General features: G+C 46.6%; 1 protein-coding gene across 1 annotated transcript in view; it reads left to right on the top strand.

Annotated features, from left to right (window-relative positions):
• Positions 1-12,169, top strand: part of IDO2 (indoleamine 2,3-dioxygenase 2) — a 62,376-nt gene extending 50,207 nt beyond the window's left edge. The window contains exons 9-10 of the mRNA XM_066590018.1: positions 9,201-9,349; positions 11,725-12,169. Coding sequence (XP_066446115.1) covers positions 9,201-9,349; positions 11,725-12,089 — 514 coding nt within the window. The 3' untranslated portion in view covers positions 12,090-12,169. The remainder of the gene's footprint in view (positions 1-9,200; positions 9,350-11,724) is intronic.
• The last annotated feature ends 9,824 nt before the right edge of the window (positions 12,170-21,993 follow it).

Raw genomic sequence — 21,993 nt, forward strand, 5'->3', positions numbered from 1 at the left:
CCTTTTCGGCATCGACCGCCATGAGTCCCAATGGGGACCTCTCTTGTCGGGCCCGTGAGATCAGTGACATGGTTTTTATTATATTGTCCCTCCCCTCTCTTCCCGGGACAAACCCCACCTGGTCTCTATGTATTAGTTTCGGGATGTATGGCTGAAGTCGGGTGGCGATTGACTTAGCGAAGAGTTTAACGTCTACGTTTAGGAGTGAGATAGGTCTGTAATTACCACACTCCGTAGCGTCTTTCCCTGGTTTGGGTATTACGACCAGGTGTGCCTGCAGGGCCTGAGTCGGGAAGGGGCAGCCTCTGTTTATTGCGTTGAAGGAGTTGGTCAGCAACGGGGCTAATTCGTTTTTGAATAGTTTATAGAATTTTGGGGTCAGTCCGTCCGGGCCCGGGCTCTTGCCTACTTTTAGTTCTTTAATGAGGGCTGAGACCTCTGTGGGAGAGAAGTCCTCCTCCATTTCCGCGGACGCTTCTGGATCTACAGGTCCAGGAGCGTGGCTATCTAGGTATTCCTCGACTTCACTGTCCCTCGGGGTCTGAGCGGAGTCTCTCTCTATGTTATATAGGCTGCTGTAATATTCGCGAAAGGTCTCGAGAATTTCGGTGGTTGAGTGGGCTATTCCTCCCTGTCGCTTTTGTATTTTTGGGATATAGGTTAGGGGGGCCTTAGGGTGTAGAGTCTTTGAAAGCCATTTCCCACATTTGTCTCCATACTCGAACGCACATCTGCGCATCCTGTCTCTAAATCCTAGTGTCTTTTGATCAAGTATCGAGAGGATTTGTTGACGTATTGTGGAAATTTCCACTTTCGTGTTCTCTGTGGGTCTACCTTTGTTTAGTCTCTCTTTTGTCTGTAATTCTTCTAAGAGTCTTTTCAATTTTGCTGACCTGTCTTTTTTTAAGCGGGATCCATGGGAGATAAAGACGCCTCGTAGGACGCACTTCAGGGCCTCCCATTTAATGGGGGGGCCTGTGTGGTCTTCCCTGTGTGTCTCCGCGAACGTCTCTATTGTTTTTTTGATGTCTCCGGCACAGACAGCGTCGTTAAGCAAGTTGTCATTGAGTTTCCACTGAAATGTTTTGGGAGGTCCTCCCATTCTAGAGAGACCCCCATAGATAGGGGCGTGGTCTGACCATAGGAAGGGGCCTATGGAGCACGAGGGGCTATGGTCCAGCAGTCTGTGGGATATAAAAAGATGGTCTATTCGGCTGTAGCTGTTATGCACCGCCGAGTGGAAGCTATAGTCCCTGACCCCGGGGTGCAAAATCCTCCACAGGTCCACCAGCCTCAGCCTATCTAGTTCTTTTTTGAATGTACGACGTGCTGTGTGGGAGATGGGGGACTTACCGACCGACGAGTCTACTCCCGGGTCCATTACCAGATTGAGGTCGCCACCCAGGATCACGTCAGAGCCATCGGCGAAGTCAGCCAGTTTTCTCAGAGTTGACCGCCCGAAGGAGACCTGGTCCTGATTGGGAAAATAGATGTTAGCAAATGAGATTATTGAATTCATGACCTCTAGTTTTAAGAAGATATAGCGGCCCTGTGGGTCGACCAGTTGATCGATCATTACATGTTGGAAGGACTTATGTAGTGCCACCGAGACCCCCCTTGCCTTTTTTGTTGGGTGCGGGCTGTGGACCCACGTGGTGTAGAATTTAGAGGAAAAGCGTGGAATGTTGTCAGCTTTAAAGTGGGTCTCCTGCAGCATGGCTACCATTATTCTTTTCTTGTGTAAGTGATACAGGACTTGACTTCTTTTCCCTGGGGTGTTCAGGCCTTTAACGTTGTAGGTGCAGACTGTTATGTTGGCCATTTCTTTGGTAATTGAGTGAGCGTGTTTTGGGGTGCTAGGTGACCAATCTTGGGGTGTGGGGGGGGGGAGGCGCAAGTGGGAAGGGTGGGAAGAGGGGGTGAAAGGACAGCACAGAAACAGACAGGAGAAAGATAACATATATGGGGTGAGTCCCCATCAAACTTTCCTCAGTGCAGTTTAAGGAAAACACCTTACGTGGCAGCGCCCGGGCTGCACCCTCTGCTGGGGAACGAACGAAACCTGGCACCGGAGCTGCGCCCCGTTACGGCCGCGGCTAGAACAAATAAAACAGTTAAACAGCATAACATTTTAAGGCTATAGCTTAGTAGCACCACTCTCGGGTGCGTTAGTGATGTCTCAGCGGATCTCTGGAGCGGGTGGGCAAGCGGGAACATCTGCTTGCGTTTGCGTTAGTCTCATGACATTTGGTCGGCATATCAGGAGAGAGGGTCTGGATCGTCAGCGTTTGGTTTTGTCGCCGGCTCTTTGCCATGGGGAGCCCACAGCGGGTGCCAGCGTCCCCACGCTTCTGGACCAGTCCGGTAAGTCAATCATCGGAAGTTCGAATGTGTGCAGGAAGTTGGGCAGATCCCCCAGGGACCTGAAGGTTGCTCTTTTGTTCCCTTTGCGTGCCTGCAGTTGGAAGGGGTAGCCCCACTGATATAGAATATCTTTGTCTTTCAGCGCCGTCAGTAGTGGTTTTAGTGCTCTTCTTTGTTGAAGTGTACGGCGGGAAAGATCCTGTAAGATGAGAATGGGGGACCCTTTGTAGCATAGGTTTCCGGCTTCTCTAGCGCATCTCATTATCTGCTCTTTCTCCTGAAAGAAGTGCACTCTGCACACTACATCTCGCGGCCTTGCGGGGTCTGCGGAGCGCGGGCCCAGGGTGCGGTGAATTCTGTCTATCTCTATAAGGTCTTCTGGTGGGCGTTTCAGCAAGTCGTTGAAGAATTTTTGTGCCCAGGTGGCGAGTTGGTTTTGTTCGACCCTTTCGTCTAGGCCTCTTATGCGCAAATTGTTCCGCCTATGGCGGTTTTCAAGGTCGTCTACGTGAAGAAACAACTCTGCAATTTGGGCCGACTGTGCTTGGATGACCTTTCTGTGCGAGTCGACAGTGTCTATTAGCTTTTCCTGTATTTCTTCCACTTCCCCTAGGCGTTGGCCTACATGTAGTATATCTTTTTGCAGACCTGTAATGTCTCTTTTGTGGGATTGTTCTAGCTTATATAGAGATTCGTCCAGATCTCTTTTGGTGGGGAGTGCACGCAGGTGTGCGCGCCAATCCCATTGCTCCTCTTCGCGGTGTGGGTCTGTTGGAGGGTACTGGCGTGGGCCCCTTATGTTTGCCCCTGGGGGTGGTGAATAGGGGGAGCCTGGGGGGCTGCAGGGGTCTTGAGATGCTGCTGGTTCTTCTGTGTCTTTTATGGGCCGCCCCTCCCCCGCTGCTGTTTGTGTGCCTGGTGGGGAGTGCTGTGACCCGGCCTGTGGTGTTGCTGTGTCAGGGTGATTTTTGTCTGACCTGCTTTGCGATCCTCCTGGAGACTGTGAGCAGTTTGTGGGTCTGAGGTCCCTGGACTGGCCGCTTGTGCTGTCCTCCGGGTCGTCCGTCTCTGCGGCTCTCTCCCTCTGCCCGCTGCTGCTGCTGGGACGCGCCGGACCCCCGCCGGCGCCATCTTGATTTTTCCTCGTGCGCCGGCCGCCTCTGCTTGCGGTCTCAGGAACGGCTCCAAACTGCCTGAGTTATGTTCCGGGGCTCGCCCCGAGGTGCTCTGGGGTCTCCTGCGCCCCATGGTGTCTTTCTGTGCCGCTGGATCTGCCTGTGAAGCCTTGAGGAAGCCGCGGTCGCCGGAGCGCGTCTCAAAGGCGACTTACTCCCGCATCAGGTAGCTCCGCCCCCCCCCCCCCCCCACAATATTGTGTTTTAAATTTTTTTTTTTTACTGTCCCTTTAAATGATACACAAGCGTAATGATTATAATGCTTAATGGTTACTCATACTGGTGGACACCGTCTCTTGAACAGAAGAGCGATATAACGGTTGCAGAACGTTTGTACAGTTTTTGATGAGGCCTAATAGTCAAGTTACACTCAAGATGGCTGACATTTGCGACTTGAACTTCATTTGGGACAGAATACTACTATCAACTTCAACTTAAAACACAGCACATAGTTCAACTTTTGCTATTTCTACTGCGCCCCCCGAATCTTTTCGTCCGAGTAGTCAGTTACTCGAAAAAAGCGCTGCTCGATTGCGAAATCGCCCTAAACAAGTACGCTCGCTCATCTCTATTCATCATCTGTCAGTATTCTCACAGGGCTGAACTAGTGGTTACTGCTTTCAGTTCACGAATATGACATCTCTCAGCTGCCACGTCACTCGCAGAAGTCTCTCCTGTTCTTTTTTGGGAACCCCACCCCACATCCTATGACCGGCGGCATCACCTACATCCTACTGCTGTCAGGTGTGGCCAGTGCCGTGGCCCCCATGTTGTCTGTGACAGACACTGCATCCCCTGTCAGTTTCCTGGTCCCCAAAGAGTGTGCACACATGTGCCTGCTCTACCTCTTAAAGGGCCCACACATGCACCCAGTTTTCCAGTCCCCAAACGATCCTAACAGATCCAGGGCTACTCCACCCATTACCATGTGACTGAGCAATCAGTCTCTATACTATGTAATGGTGCAAGTATTTTTCTGTCTCATCTTCTGGTATGTGATCCATGTCTAAACCCCTCAGCTCTCCTAACCTCTCCAATCTTGACCTCGGCTCGTTACTTGACAACACTTTTACTTGCCTGCTGCTTGACCCTCAGGGTGACTACCCACTAGTGTTTGTGAATTTGCAGCGTTTTTTTCCCCAGGTGTCTATGGGGCTTTCTAATGTTAAAACTGCATCGCGGCAAAATCGCAATTTAGAGGGAAAAACGCGATTTTGCGCAATGCGATTTTAACATTAACAAGTCCCATAGACCCTTGGAGAAAAAAGCACTGCAAATTTCGCAGTGAAAAAGAACTGTAGTGGGTAGTCACCCTTAGGCCTTAGTCAGACGGGTGTTTTTTGCCGCGATTTGCGCATGCGTCCGGCGATTTTATAAAACCATTGCTTTGCAATGGTATCGGACACATGAGCGCTTTTTATGCGCTCGTCCGATAAATTATAGAACAGAAATCGCAGATCGCACCTATCTGCGATCTGCGATTCCTGTTCTCTTCTCTATATGCGCTCAATGGGGCCGGCGGCAGCAGCGCCGACCCCATTGAGAACATATAGAAGACAAATCATTCTTCTCTGCCACAGCTGTAACAGAGAAGAACGATGTTTGCCCATTGAATTCAATGGAGCGGCAATACAGCCGACTCCATTGAAAGCAATGGGCTGCCGGCGTGCGCGGGATGAATTGTCAGGAAGGGCTTAAATATATAAGCCCTTCCCTGCAATTCATCCAGAAATGTGTTAAAATAAAAAATATATATATATACTCACCTGCTCCCGGCAGCATATTAACACTAATCGCTTCAGTTATGCACGCTGCCGATTCCAGCCAATGAGGTGGCTGGAATCGGCACCACGTGACTACACAGCGTGCACGCGCATTGCCTTCAGCAGCCGTGCATTACACAGTACAGTTAAGCAGACGTGCACTACACACTACACTTAAGCAACACGGGGTTAGGGTTAGGGTTAGGTTTAGGGTTAGGGCTAGCTAAACCTAACCCTAAACCCTAACCCTAAACCTAACCCTAAACACTAACCCTAAACCTAACCCTAAACGCTCAAACTAACCCTACACCTAACCCTAAACCTAACCCTAAACCTAACCCTAAACTGTAACCCTAAACCTAACCCCGTGTTGCTTAAGTGTAGTGTGTAGTGCACGTCTGCTTAACTGTACTGTGTAGTGCATGGCTGCTGAAGACAATGCGCGTGCACGCTGTGTAGTCACGTGGTGCCGTTTCCTGCCACCTCATTGGCTGGAATCGGCAGCGTGCATAACTGAAGCGATTAGTGTTAATATGCCTCCCGGCAGCCGGAGTTCAGCGAGCCGATCAGGGGGCAGGTCTGACTCACACCCCCTTCACACCCACTGCAGGCCGGCCGCGCGGGACTCCGGCTGCCGGGAGCAGGTAAGTATATATATATTTTTTATTTTAACACTTTTCTGGATAAATTGCAGGGAAGGGCTTATATATTTAAGCCCTTCCCGACAATTCATCCCACACTCGCCCGCAGCGCATTGCTTTCAATGGAGCGGGCTGTATTGCTGGCTCCATTGAATGCAATGCGCTGGACAGCTCCGGCCCGTTTCTAATGAAACGCGGCTAGGAGCAGATTTTCGGGCGATTTTCGGGCACCGGTCACGCGATTTGCGGATGCGCATCCGCCATGCGATCCGCAAATCGCGCGAAAAAACGCCGTCTGACTAAGGCCTTACTCTGAACTTTATTGCCAAAGTATTCCACCTGTCCTGGGCCTGGCTTCGTTCTATGACTATGTTCTGTCTGTGCCCTCGGTCAGGTTTTCTGTAATGCAGTACCAAGTGTAACGGCTGCCTCTTAACTGAGACCATTTCTAGCATAAGGGTCTAGGGAAGCCCGTAGCAAGGACCAGATCCCAATCAGTGGGGTAGAAGGATGAAAAGTAGCGAACCCCAGGTGCTGCCCCTGTATCAGGCCCCAAGTCAAATCAGTTTTGAGGCACAGCGGATCCGCATACATAGCCGTGACACCTCAGACCTAGTTTCTCTCACTCTACGGGCTCCTTTGCACGGGTGCTGTGATTTTCGGCTGCCCGGTCACAGCTGCAGCGTGGCTGAAAACTGCATGAATGAGAGGCAGCTGTGACCAAGCTACAGCTGCATCTCCCATTTTGTCGCCCGTTCATATGGCCTGGCTGCGGCGTGTATATGCCAAAGCATGGGATACCATCGGGCGGGGAGAGAGAGTTTAGCTTTACTTAACTCCCTTCCCCTTCCCTCCCCCTCTCCGCCCTTTGCTGGCTATTGGCAAAGAGAGGGGGCTGGAGCTAGTGTGCTAATCTCCCACCTCGCCCCCTCCCTTTGCCAGCAGCTGGCTAGGGGGCAGAGAGTGGAGGGGAAGGTGGAGGGAGTTTAGCAAAGACGCTGTTGAAGTCCCTCCCACCTCACTTTTCCGGCGGCTCTCATAGGCTCCCATAGGTCCAGACCTATCTTTTCTGGCCAGGGTACAAGCCGATTTTACATAACGGAAAATCATCCATCTGAACAAGTGCATTGGTATCCAATACATCAGATGGTCGCAATTTTCGATCAGTGCTTTATCGCGAAAAAATTGCCGCAATAAAACGCTCGTGTGAATGAAGTCTTGAGCACAGGAGATCACTGCTTGCCCTGTTGCCTCCGCCACCATACTTAACTCCCTTTTGGCTTACAGCCTTTATTTATAGGTTATGGTGCTACAGAGGCATCTAGCACCAATCATTAACATTGCAAACATATACACAGGATTACTTGCAAAAAAAAATCAATATACAGCACATTTACATTGGAATGCAATTTGACTCAACAGGTTAGTAGAAACATACTATCAAACATACTATCAATCATACTATCAAACATACTATCAAACATACTATCAAACATACTATCAAACATACTATCAAACATACTATCAAACATTTACATAGAAGATTTATAAGGTGGAAATGGACAGTGACAAACAGTGTAGAACCAACTATGCAGATATCTGCTGCTTTACTGAAGATGGCAAATCTACTTTAACCGTTACAAGAACAGTATGCTCACACAGCTGTTTTGTCTTAGAAACAGTGCTAACAATAGTAACAAGAGGAATGCTGGGACTAATGTGGACAGTCTCCATGCTTTTAGCAGTCTCTAAAAGATAGCTGCAATCGACCACAAGGTAACAGTTCCAAATGCTATAACTCAAAGTTCACAATGCCCCTCAGGGAGTTTGTCTCCTTCCCCTCTCCCTGTGGTCTTCCTCTCCAAGTGCCATATTATCTGTAGGTATCGATTGTCTGATGTGTTCAGCAACTCTGATGCTGCCATGCTCTGACTTGGTTCACGACCATAGACTCTGGTAGCTTACCCATTTTGTTACTGGCTCAGCTGTTGGCCGTGATCTTAAGAAGATGTTTGCACTGGTGCCATGCAATCTGCCCTACTGTGGTTTTGGTACTACACTCTGTCTGCTCCAGTATCTAGGCCAGTGTTCTTCAACATTTTTTTTAGCCTTGGGATATTTTTGTGTGGTATTCACCCCCTCATTGAGAAGAGGTGAATTCTGCAGCGGAAAAGGCGATACAAATGATATTCTGCTGAATTAAATTCCACACACCAGGTCAATTTCCACGTGGGTTTTGTGCAGATTTTTTCCACAGCTTGTGGGCAGAATATTAAAAGTCTCATCCACTTTGCTGCTACCATAAATGACACGGATTTTCCGTACGGAGGGTCAGCACGGAAATTTGGTGGCAAACCCCCCTATGTGGACCCAGCCTAAAAGAGTTTTCCAAGCAGCGCCCGCTGGGATACACTGCTCTGACCCCTGTGGAGTGGCCAGCACTTGTAATTGCAAGTGCAGCTCTCATCGAAATCAACTAGGAACTGTGCTTGTAATTGCAGACTGGGGCCCCACTGATTTCAATGAGAGCTGCGCCCGTAATTACGAGCATCGGCCATTACACAGGGGTCGGAGCATATCCCGGCGGGAGCTGCCTGGGAAACCCAGGCTGAGTCATTACCAGCCTGTGAGCCTCAGCACACCAGTGGTACCACCATTGGGAATCCCTAATCTAGGCTCTAACTGAACTGCCTCGCCACATATACTGCTGCACACCACCTCCCACCTTCCTGTCAAGGCTAAAACCTCTTTCCTAGACACCACTGCTGCAGCCTAAGCACTGTCTGTGGCATATGACCGGTTCATCACTTTTAAAGCAAAATGCAAAAGACTATTGCATCCTATAACATTTCATATGACTTTATAACTTCTTCAGTACATGACCAGCTATAGGGAGCATTGAATAGGGAATAGTAGCACTGCCTATAGCCATGTAACAGTACTTAGACCTTGCAGTTGAAGCCATACTTCCTACACAGTTTACTCCACCAGCTGGGACAGGATTTGCCTCCCAACCTCTTCTTGCCCAGTCATCTGGTAGCTCCAGTTCATTCATAGTCTCAACTAAATAGTAACAGGAGAACTCTGCTGACATGATTGGCTATGGCTGACATACAGCATGTGTCTCTGGGGGAGAAAGTAACACAGACATTCCAATCTATTGTATCCTTTCGTAATATTGTATACATTTATTTTATACGGAATTCATGATATTGGATGATAAGGTATGGATTTAATATTTTACTTTTAACATGCAGCTGGAAGGATAACCCAAACATGCCAGAAGGTCTACTATATGAAGGTGTATCAGACAAACCCCTCTATTTCTCAGGGGGGAGTGCTGCTCAAAGCTCGGTGTACCATGTTTTGGATGAACTGTTGGGAATTCAGCACAAACCTCAAAGTGGTAAGTCCGGGGACAGCACTGTTTTCTTACACATGTAATGTTGAGTTTCTCAAGTGGTTCCTCTTTAAGAGAAGTCAATGGCCGATCAAATTCAGTTAAAACAATTTAACTTTACTTTCCTTCACATACAATGTGCAGAAAACTTGATGTTTGTAATACTTGAAAGTGGCACAAAATCATAATACTTAAGTCACACAAGTTAGTGCTGATGCTTAACATTGCAGAATACAGCTTAAGGGTGGATTCAGACGACCGTATATCGGCTCGGTTTTCAAGCCGAGCCGATATACGGTGTCCTTGTCTGCAGGGGGGGAGGATGGAAGAGCTAGGAGCAGGAACTGAGGTCCCGCCCCTTCCCCGCCCTTCGCCACTATTTGCAATGCGAGGGGCGAGACGGGGTGGAGCTAAGCACTGAGACTTAGCTCCGCCCCATCTTGCCCCCTCCTATTGTAAATAGTGGCAAGGGGCAGAGAGGGGGCGGGAGCTAAGTTCCTGCTCCTGGCTCTTCCATCCTCCCCCCTGCAGACAAGGACACCGTATATCGGCTCGGCGTGAAAACCGAGCCGATATACGGTCGTCTGAATCCACCCTAACAGAGCATAAAAATTAAAGAAGTTGTCAATTTGTAAACTATTAATAGACTATCCTCAGGATAAGTAACAACAATAGATTGCCGGGGGTCCGTTGCTCGAGACCCTTGTTAATCAGCTGTTTGTCAGGCCACTGCGTTAATCCACTGAGACAATTTTTTCCAGGAAGCAGACAGCTCTATTCTCACTGCAGTGTCCTGGCTTGGTATTGCAAGGCAAATTTTCATTCATAAGTGTGTCACATGCTAAGTCCCTGTTAGCTTTGCAAGGACTCGCCCCCAGGACTATGTTACTTCCCATAAACCTTCTTAGACTGTACTACCCACTCTGTAACAGCAGATCCACTAATAATTTAATTTAGTCCGCTGTACCTCACCACACCTCAAGCTTCCAGGTATTCCCCGCTACAGTTCCCGACTTGTGCCTATCAAGCCAGCTTCTATGATTAAAAATGTCCCCTCTCCCCTCCAACCCCTGGGATTGCTGCCTTTTCTGCAACCCAAGCTTACTCTTCCAGAGCTAACCACACCTAGGCTGATAATACACTCTACGCCTTTACCAGTTTTGTAGCAGCCTGAACAACCCTCTTCTCTTGCCCTTTTCCTTGCCCCAGACTATCAAGCTGATATATTAGGCTGAGGTCACACAGCACGAAATGTCAGCGGAATTCCCGCGGAATGGCAGCACCAAAAAAACGTGAGAATTCCGCTGGAAAAGCACAGCCTCAAAACCCATGGCCTTTAGCCGCGGGTTTTGGAGCTGTTTTGTGGCGACATTCCGCTGCAGCTTTCTCTCCCCATAGAGAGGAGAGAGGAGAGAGGCCGCTGCGGAAAATAATTTTAATGCTGCGGAATTCAATTCCGCGATGCATGTCAGTTTTTGTGCGGCTTGGCCGCAGCGTGTGGACGAGATTTGCTGGCTAATCCTGGGATTATGAGCCGCGGGCAGAATTGCGGCGCGGACATTCCGCACGGAAATTCTGCCCTGTGTGACCCAGCTGTGTTAGCTCACTTTCCACTCCAGTGACATCCTTTCATGCCTCGCTCAGTGAAGCAGCCGAACCTCCCCCCTCCAGAGACTCGCCAAGTTAACTAGGTGAACTTCCATGCATTGTCTCTTTAGGCCGTATGTTATACTTTCTGGCCTCCAGCCCACCGATAACTCTCCAATTTTGCATGTCGCACCAGACTCCAGTCTACTACCAATGACCAAGCCTACATAGGCTTACAGTCTTCCAGATGAATGGGCTTCAGGCCCAACTCTAGGTCAAGCCCCTGTTCCACGGGGTACCACATGTAGACCATCTGCACTCCCCATATTGGAACCAAACCTCTACATTTTATCTCCTCCTAACTGCTCCTCCCAACAGCATGGTTGAGCGGTGCACTGGCATCATGCACATCTCCAGCTCAGGATCAGGTTCTTCCTGGACAAACACTGACCTCCATGCAGTATAATTTCTGCAGCCAACTACAGCAACACTGCTCGGTGCTGCTGAGCCCAACTGTCCAAATAATCTGCAATCTAAAATCATTATGTACACAGCATGACAAATCATTTACATACAATACATGTGCAGAAACACTACTGAGCTGTCTTGGGAGGGACATCAGTGTACTGTAAGGGACATCATAAAGTTTAACCCACTTAAACATGTTTTTATTTTAAAATTTATTCTATATTCTGTTTTTTGCATTTTTATCATTACATATATATTTTAGAAGCACCTGGAAAAAGTGGCAGAAACCTTTCTAAATGTCCTATGTTCTTTTTATTCTCCTGCAGCTAACTTTCTTCTGGCGATGCGTAGTTACATGCCTCCGGCTCACAGTAATTTTATTAAATGGGTTAAAGGAGCGCCCAGCTTGTCTGAGTACATAGTCAGATCTGAGGATCCAACTCTCCTGTCAACTTTCAATCAGTGCATCTCTGCACTCACACAGATCCGCTCCCTCCATATCCGCATAGTCTCTAAATATGTCAATGCAGCCAGTGTCCGGGCCAGGATGAAGAAGAACCAGGAGGAGAAACAAGGGCAAGACCAGCAGGAGAGGGGTACTGGTGGGTCACAAGCTATGATCTTCTTGAAGAGTGTCCGTGATACCAGCAAGGAGGGAGTGCTCAGGCACGGTACTCCAGGGGACCATTGATGTCATTCTCTTCCATGATTCTCTTCTTTCAAAGGGGCTCACAATCAATGGTGGATCTGTTTTTACCAGATAGCACCATATCTCACACTATATGTGTATATATAGTATATCTAGCAACATTAAAGTGACCTTTCGGGCCTGGACAAACAAAGATGGCCACACCGGCTTCTCTGACTGCCTGATGCACATTGTGCTTTGGTATACATCATTAGTCTTAAGACACTACACCTGCTTTGCTTAGCCAGTGCTGCCCCCATGAGCAGTGCTGACCAGTCCGAGCAGCATGTAGTGTCTTAGACTACTATTGTATACCAATACACAGCGTGCATCAGGTAATCAGAGAAGCGGTTCAGCCATCTTTGTTTGTCCAGGCCCGGAGGGTGAAATTAAAGGATAATTCTGCCCACACTGGAAAACTAGTTTGGGTTGAACTTTGATTAGATCTTCACCTTTACTGCCTAGAAGACCGGGATTCATTGGTTGCACCATGGTCTTAAGTCTCCTGCGTGTTCCTTGAGGAGCAAGTGTTCAGCTTTATGGATGAACTTTTACCTGCATTTATATCAGTTATCCAAAGACAAAGTACCATATACTGTGACCATTAAATTATCAATATTTTATAGTCCATGTTGTATATTAAATTGGCACTTTTCTTTGTATTCCTCAAGGACATTGTTTGCATTCTTACATTTGCTTTTATGGAGTGCAAGATATTTTTCTGTACATACCTACAAGCACAATGAAGGCCATGTATGGGGCAACTGTAGGCCAAGAGCTCCATGCTGTGTGGTGGACTACTGATGAGTGATAGAAAGGACAAGGACCACTCATATTGTGATCTGCCACATATCAAGCTATTATACTTTATGTTGACTTCTTGGAAAGTTAAGATAATTAATTGAATGATCTGCAATATCAGACATAGACCATAAACAGGTATGCTGCTGTTTTTGGAGGAAAGCAGCCATATTTTTCTAATCCTACACAACCACAGGATGTGATGCGATCAACTCTAGGTCATTTCCCATTGCATCATCCTTGGACTTTGACTCCATTGGCTATTGCCACAGAAGGGAATATTTGGCCTTAATCCATTTATTGCCTTTTAAGCTCTAGTTTTCATTCTAGCATGGGTCAACAAGTCATGAGTTTGTGGCTCTATACCTGCTGGAAAGAGACATTTTCCATTCCTTGTAAGCATTTTAATACAACGTGAAGGTCGACTTGCTTTATATAAGCATTGAAGTTAAAGAACAGAAGTTGTCAAACTAACTTGATTTGTTTTTATAAAGAGGTAACTAGAAGCCTGCACAAAGAAATTGGCAATGGATACAGTGTTATGAGATTTCAGAAAGACATTTGACTGAAGAGCCTTATAGATGCCTAATAGGTAAATTAAGGTCTACAGGTTTAGAAAGTATAATTTGTAATTAGATTGAAAACTGTCTCAAGGATCATCCACGACGGCATGTGATATAGCTTAATACCTTTGAGCTACTCCTGTCGAACTCCCACCTTAAATATAACATAACACATAATCCGTGCTGCCATAACAAAAGGCACAGGCCAAGGTGGGATTGGCCACAGCTTTTATTGAATTTTACAACAGCATAGTGCCATACCATTACCAATGAAGGCCTTCTGCTCCATCACGAGACATAAGTGAACTCAGAACATCACCCATCTGAAAATGCCAACAATTGCAGACAGTGGACTTGTGGGTCTTCGGGTCTTTGCATAACTGGCATGGATCCCGCCGCCGCTGTGACAACTTCCTATAACAGAAGAAAACACAACGCAGACATCTGACCAATATAACTTTACCAGACCAATATCAACTTTTGTAAAACAGTAGGGGAGAGTTGGTGTGCCTCTCACTAGGAGCGGTCGAAGGTGACAATCCTCCTGCACACTGTCTTGTATATCGCCTCTCACCAGGATCGGTAGAAGGTGACGGTCCTCCTCCACACTGTCTTGTATATCGCCTCTCACCAGGATCGGTAGAAGGTGACGGTCCTCCTTCACACTGTCTTGTATATCGCCTCTCACCAGGATCAGTAGAAGGTGACGGTCCTCCTCCACACTGTCTTGTATATCACCTCTCACCAGGATCAGTAGAAGGTGACGGTCCTCCTCCACACTGTCTTGTATATCACCTCTCACCAGGATCAGTAGAAGGTGACGGTCCTCCTCCACACTGTCTTGTATATCGCCTCTCACCAGGATCAGTGGAAGGTGACGGTCCTCCTCCACACTGTCTTGTATATCGCCTCTCACCAGGATCGGTAGAAGGTGACAGTCCTCCTTCACACTGTCTTGTATATCGCCTCTCACCAGCATCAGTAGAAGGTGACGGTCCTCCTCCACACTGTCTTGTATATCGCCTCTCACCAGCATCGGTAGAAGGTGATGGTCCTCCCCCACACTGTCTTGTATATCGCCTCTCACCAGGATTGGTAGAAGGTGACGGTCCTCCTCCACACTGTCTTGTATATCGCCTCTCACCAGCATCAGTAGAAGGTGACGGTCCTCCTCCACACTGTCTTGTATATCGCCTCTCACCAGCATCGGTAGAAGGTGACGGTCCTCCCCCAATTGCGGAGTCTGCAATCGGCGTCTGTGCGGAAGATCTGCAGCAAAACCCGGCCATCGAAAGCATGTAAATTCTCTTCTTCACTTACATCGTGGATACAAATTGAGTATTCCACGAGTAGAGGAAAAATCGCAGCATGCTCTATTTTGCTGCGGACTCCACACGGATGGACTCCGTTGAAGTCAATGCAGGTCGTCTGACCCGCAGCCCATACGCAATTAACATTGCATTTGGCCCGTGGGTACTCACGCTATCACTAAGCGATTGCACAACAAATGCAAGCCTTTTAATTTAAAAAAAATGTATAGCGCATGACCGACGGCAAGCCGACACGGTTATCCGCGATACAGGAAAAGAAGGTACACAAGGTCGCCGGCCGCGCTCACAGCCAGAATCCACTGCAGGCCTCCCGCATGCAGAATCCGGTTACCCCGGCCTGACTTGGACACACATTGGGGCTTGTTTACTAATACTGTCTAAAAGTGCAAATTAATAATAAGCAGTCTTAAAATGCACCAGATGTATCCCTCAATGTGAAATCTGTTGACTTTTAAGACTCTCTAGTCTAAGTTTAGACCACCTATTAGTTGACTTGGTTTACGTCAAAAATTGCACCAAAATTTTGGCACAATTCTCTGCAATCTGGCGCAATTTTTGAAGCAATTCTAGTATGTTATGTTCAACCATACTATAAGTGCGGTGACCCGAGCAGGAGGCCCGCTGTGACAGGGGCGACCACGAGGAAACCAGGTGAAATGTCACGGGTGGCTCCGCGATCCCTCCCATCGGCAACCCCAGCTTGGCTTAGCCCAGTTGCTTGCAGTACGTAAACATAGTATTGAAGAATCTGAATATCACGTGATGCCAGCACCTCTTTTAGGCCACTATTCACACGGCATGAAATAAAGAGTCTACAGTCTAATAATAAGTTTTTCAGGAACTCAAACGGAGATGTACAGTTGTACTTTACTCCCAACTTTTCAGCTTGGATTCTCCAACAAGTAGTGCGAACATAACAAATCTTCTTTACAGATATTCAGTTTTCTGCCACACCTTCAATATTACAGGCTTTCTAGAATACACTCTTCCCTCCAAACTCCAGTCTTCAGTCTCAGTTATTTGATAGACCGTCCATGTGGTATGCACTCCTGACTCATTAACAGCATTCACTCAAGTTTTCTACTTGGTTCTCAGGCTTCTTAAATTGCTTTTCTTCTTTTTGTAGTGGCAGGAGACCCGTTACTCTACGCCCCTCAACTACCCAAGTCTTCCAACCACGTCACTCACGCAGTTAAAGGGACACACACACAGGACTCATCCACAACAGTCAGTCACATACATTCACACCACAGCTTCCGGCCACTGCATAAGAGAGGTGTAACTTGAAGCTTCTAGGCTCTATTGCCAAATATGTAATAGGGCCCCCAACTAGATATTTGGGTCCCTTTAATCTCTGGAGTAAGGGTACATCCACAAGCTCTGCATCCCATATAGTTATGCCCGTGATTAATACAACATACTTCAGATGCCGGATAGCAGAGTGAAAACAGAAGATGATAAAGAGACTGTTGAGATGTTTTCCGCAGAGTTTGTAAAGTAGGAGCATTTGGATTGTAGCCTGGGGCCCAGTGCAGAGAATGTTCCAGGACGGCTCCCACAGTGTCTCACTGGTACATTTCTAACAAAGGATAAACGGAGCTCCGGGGGACAGACTTTTTACATATTCTAATAAAAAGCAGAACATGTTGTTTCATTACAATGACGGTACTTGCAGTATGAGTCCTTATAATTTCAGCTAAGCCAGCACAAAGAGAAAATCATTGGGTGTAAGGCCATAAAGAAGGATTTTAACACGGTCGAAATCACATAGTAGTTGTGTATCATTAACTCAGTAGTGTCATAGTAGAGGCATAAGTGGATACAAGCATGGACTTACTATAGAGGCAGAGCATGCAAGTAGTATGGTGAGATGGACCCGGATCTGGTCAAATGCATTTCATATGTTAATGTACATGTACAAGAATTTATATGGATGTCATAGGGGAGGGTTCAAGGTTCAGGACCCCCATAGTGAGCCAGCCATAGTGGAGAGTTGTTTAGTATCAGTGTTTCCTCCTTTGGTAGACTCCGTTCATACATTACATGGACGCCCATACACCACCATGTAATATTATATTTCTCAGTGGTCAGAAGTATAACTGCTCACAACTTTATCCAGTGATTGACGGCAGTTTCAGAAGCTGATTTTTCGTCATTAGTCTCAATTTTTTTGCTTGGGCCCCTTCGAGTAAGCCCTACTTCACATGAGCAATAGCGTATTTGTGCATGCTTGAGCGCTGCACTTTTGCGGAATGAGCGATGATATTTTGCAGGCGCATCGGCATATCTTACTGTAATTTTTGCGCCCGCAAGGCCTGTTCAGTTGCATGCGGCAAACAAAGACGCACCAATTGAAGTGGCTAATTAGCTGTAATGAGTTCCAGATGTGTTCTTTTTCAGAGGCATTAGTGCTTATTCAGACCGGCGTATATCGGTCAGGTTTTCACGCCTGGCCGATATACGCTGCCTCTCTACTGCACTGAAGCCCCGCCCCCTCTCCGCTCCTCTCCACTGTTTGCAATGGGACGGGCGGCATGGCGGCAGAGCTAAGTTACGCCCCTCCCACTGCAAATAGTGGTGAGGGGTGGAGAGGGGGCGGGGGCTCAGTGCAGTAGCTTCCAGCCAGGCCTGCCTCCTCGCCTTGCAGAGAGGGGCAGCGTATATCGGCTGGGCGTGAATACCCGACTAATATGCGCCGGTCTGAATAAGCCCTTACTCAGTGTTTCATGTATCCCCTTGCGTATTGTGTGCCCACATTGACTTCTATAGGGACCTTTAGTGCGCAAATATGCAGAAAAATAGAGCTTTTTTTGTTCTTTTTTTTGTGTGTGTGTGAACAAAATGCGTACATAAAATACAGAAATATGAACAAACCCATTGAAATTAATGGGTTCTCTTTTTTCTGCACGCAAGTACGTCCGTGTGAAGCCCGCCTAATTCGGCATTTTTTAAAGATTTTATTATGTTCATCGTATAACATACAATAATGTAATAGTATATCACTCGGCCATATTTATAATGTCACTTCTTTCAGTCTACAGTCTTATATACTAAGAATGATACAAAGGAGGTGACATTTCACAGAGTTTGGATGATCCTGGATTATGAATGGCGCTTCACGTCCCCTCCGGACTCGTTGTATATACATGTCCATCGTTTAGACTTCCGTCTATTAACCTCATTTCTCACAGTTGTAGTTTATATACTTTGTGTAACCTGCAGCTATTTCCATCCCAAGCGATAATGATGGATACTTTCTTCCCACGTCATTCCCGGATATTGGTCAACTTTTAGGTGTTTGTGCTAATAATAGTTGAGCGAGAAAATGTCCCATTCCCATAAAAGGTTTTTTTATAGAGGAAATAATGATAATTTTCATTGCATCTGTGTGCATCATAGCGGTTCACTATGGCCGGTCTATAGAGTGAATGTCACCATGTGGAAGTGATCATGAAATGCGGTGATGTTTGTGGCTTCCCAGAAAGTATTAATGGGGTATGTCTTTTTAGTGCTGTAATGGCTCATAGCTTTAGGCTGTGCCTGGTTTCCCTAGACTGCATGTTGTGCAGAATAATTCACTATGACTGTGTCAAGGTTAGATATTTCCCAGAGAGATAACTACAAAAATAACAGGCTTATAAAACATGCTTTACGCACAAAATACTAATCAAGTATGAAGAAAAGAAGGGACTTTGGGTGGTGGCAACTTCCAAATCTTCTGGAGAAGATAGTCTGGCAAAGACAACTGCATATGCCCCATTTCAAACCCTTATCTATGGTCACATGACCACTTGCCTTCCCAATCCCAGGTCCATTACTGGCTCCGAATTTTCCCTATTGCTGCTAAGTAAAATGGGCATCTGCCATGGCCCAATAACTGCCATTGATGGGCAAAGGGGCGAGGATCACTGAGCTGCATCATTGGCTGCAGCATCTTTGATATCCCGTTCACAGGCTGGGGCAGCCTGTAAATGTGACATCAGAAGGGAGACCTGGACTCGTGGCGTGGGAGAGGTGAGTATATGCCTATTTGTTATGTTAGTACATGGGGAACAGATTTTACAAAGGAACTACAACTTGTATAACATCTCTCGGGGGGGGGGGGGGGGGGGGGGGGGTTCTGGACAAACAAATATATAATGGCTGGGAATGCAATAAAATAGAAAAATAAGTTATATTCACCGTCTTAACCCCCCCCCCTCCCCCGACACTGGTACCCACCTCTCCAATCTCAGAAAAAAGCTGTGGTGGTCATGTGCCTTTCAGTGGTGATGCCGCCATGAACAGCATGTGACCACTGAAGCCTGCGATTGGTTGAGACATCATGTATACCGTATACCGTGAACGGCACATGACCACTGCAGCGAGTACCAGTACTCATGTGCAGGAACAGTCTCCATTTGAGGAGATGAGTATGGCTTATTTTTCTATTTCATTACATATTTTTTTTAATTCCTGTAAACTCATTTTAACTACTAAGATAGCAGAATCAGCTATAGTGGCCACATAATCACTGCCAACCACTGTGCCCCAATTAATAATGCCACCCTGAGTTCCCCCAAAATAGTGTTAGCCGGCCAGTTTAAAAATACTTTTCTCCAATGTCTCTAATCTCTGCATGAATGACCTGTGAATAGCCAACAAGCGGCTGCCCACAAGTCACCGTCTCCCACTGCTGACTTCTCTCCACCAGATTTGAAGAAGACTTCTTAACTAGTTATCTACTTAGAAGACGACTCGCCTACTCCTCTGGGAACAATACCGGAGGGTCAGCAAATATGATAAGACCCAGAATATCAAAGTGAAACTATCTGCATTTACGTAGGGTTTCCCTTCATCTGGTTTCAGTAACTGCTTCGCCCCTATGTCCCATGTGGAATACTTACCGGATTATGCCGTTTATTTGTAATGAAACCCTCTCTCTATTGACAGAGCTTTACTGACTTGTTTATGAGACCATAACATCGTTACAGACAACGGAGATGAGAAAAACTTAAGTTCTTGTTTTTTTTTCATTAGTTTGCTTGTTTAGTTATTACTTGTTGGTTTCTGGGAACTCAACCTTCATGAAGAGTCAGGCCCCTACAAGAGGATCAAAGGGCTTATAGTGTCAGACTGAGGTTCCTTGGAACCACCAGAGGAAATAGAGTCAAGGACCACCCTCCTCCTCTACAGAAGATGTGCACGTCCACTTATTACATTGTAATCCTTGTTATAATTATACACACAGGACATATCCTCTATATATACAAGGCAAGGAATATTGGCAACAACTCACTTCTTAAAAAGTATGTGCCCCCCCCCCCCCCCCCACGAAAATTATATTCTCTCCAAAAAGTATGCTGACAAAATCTGTTGAGAAACATTGTATGCAAAGAAATATTTCAATATTGAACACTGGTTTGTAAATGATTGCATATAATTGATGCAGTGAATGGGAGGCCGGACATGATGCACATCATCAGTAACATCCCATAAACCGGGCTAAGAGCTTCTGTTTTTGAAGCCCATTTGATAGGTTTATGGAGCGTTGCCAGGCCTTCTGGTCAGATGCCATGGCGCCGGAGCACCCAACTGACAATCCAGCACCATGGTAAGTGGTAAGTATATTACTTTTCTATAATTTTGGGTTTGGGGTTCCAAAATATATAAAAGAAGTAATAAATTGGAAAACTCCTTTAAAGGTTTTGTTAAAAATCAAAGGAATTATCCACCGTTTTCTAGAGTCTGGGGTATGTATTTGAGAATAGGCTTTATTCCTTCCTAGTCATCATTAAGATCTAATAGGTTATCTGTGAATCCTTCCATGAAAAATAGACCCTAGTTACAAGTGATTGGTCCAAGATCGGATGCAAATATTGTTGTCTACTCCTGGATCTTTGGAGCCAATATTGTGCCACATCCAGGGCCCATCTGAGGATTCTCTAGTATTCTGTTTTTTATGAGTGACGGACACTATTGAGATCTTTCCTCACCTGTCCCCTCTGTGGGTGGTGGTGTGCACTCTCGTCTTGTAAGTGGCAGGCACTGTGTTCCAGTCTTTTATGAGTCTCTCTCTGCTCCCCGAAGGGCATACACCCTTAGTCTTGAGGGACCAGAGTGTTCTGTATATCTGTGCTCCTCCAGTCCCAGAGCACCTCGGGTTATACTAAGCTTCTTCCCCCTTAGGAAGGTGCCTATGATTTTGGTCTTTTTGTCCAGCTGACGTTGTAATTCTGACTACTCTGCATTCTCCACTCCTGACCTCTGCTTGCTTTATTGACCATTCTCCTATCTGCCCCGACTCATGGCCAGTTTGTACTATGCTGAATCTACTCTGTGTGCCCTGGCATTTGTAGTTTTGTCAGCAGCCACATAACTGTGACTATTTCTAATGTAACAGCCTGAGGACCCCGCAGGGAAACCCTGATCCTGACTGGTGTAGTGAAAGGCTGAAGACTGGGATTCTTTAGGTGTCACCACTACATTTGGTCTAAAGTCAAACCTGCGTATGGCACTGCAGGTCCACATCCGCTGATTCTGACACTGGTGCACTACTTTGACCATACGTTTTATATACTTTTTGCCTTTCTTTGTTCCTTGTGGTTGAATTAAAGAACCTGCTCCTCCATCTTTTACTGTGGTTCTTAGTTCGTTGCCTACTAATTCTGGATGCCTAGTTACATATTTTGGCTACTCTACTGCAGCTCCAGTTCTGATTCAAATCCTGGTTATGTCTCTTATTATATCCTATCAGGTTCTGTCTGGTGTTCTTGTCACATGCAGTCATCACTGATCGGATACTACTTTGATTCATATGACATGGGCATTATTTTGCTGAAAGGTCCATATGACAAAAATAAAGTCCATTGACTGTAATGTCTGCACCTACCCAGTGGAGTAGACTAATGCCTATAATTAATTGGGAGCCCTCAAGATATAGCCCCAATTTCTCTTATATTAACCCCTGTATAACAGGTAGGAAGAAGATTTATTTTCTTCCATATATAGAATTTCTTACTATATCACTGAAACTTAAAGGGGTTGTCCCGCGATAGCAAGTGGGGTTCAGCACTTCTGTATGGCCATATTAATGCACTTTGTAATATACATCGTGCATTAAATATAGGCCATACAGAAGTTATACACTTACCCCCTCCGGTGCTGGCGTCCCTGTCTCCATGGCGCCGACCAAAGCTGCCTTCTCCCTGGATTAGACGCTCTTGCGCTGAA

This window comes from Eleutherodactylus coqui, chromosome 2 (genome assembly GCF_035609145.1).
Source record: "Eleutherodactylus coqui strain aEleCoq1 chromosome 2, aEleCoq1.hap1, whole genome shotgun sequence".
In the NCBI taxonomy this organism is placed as follows: Eukaryota; Metazoa; Chordata; class Amphibia; order Anura; family Eleutherodactylidae; genus Eleutherodactylus; species Eleutherodactylus coqui.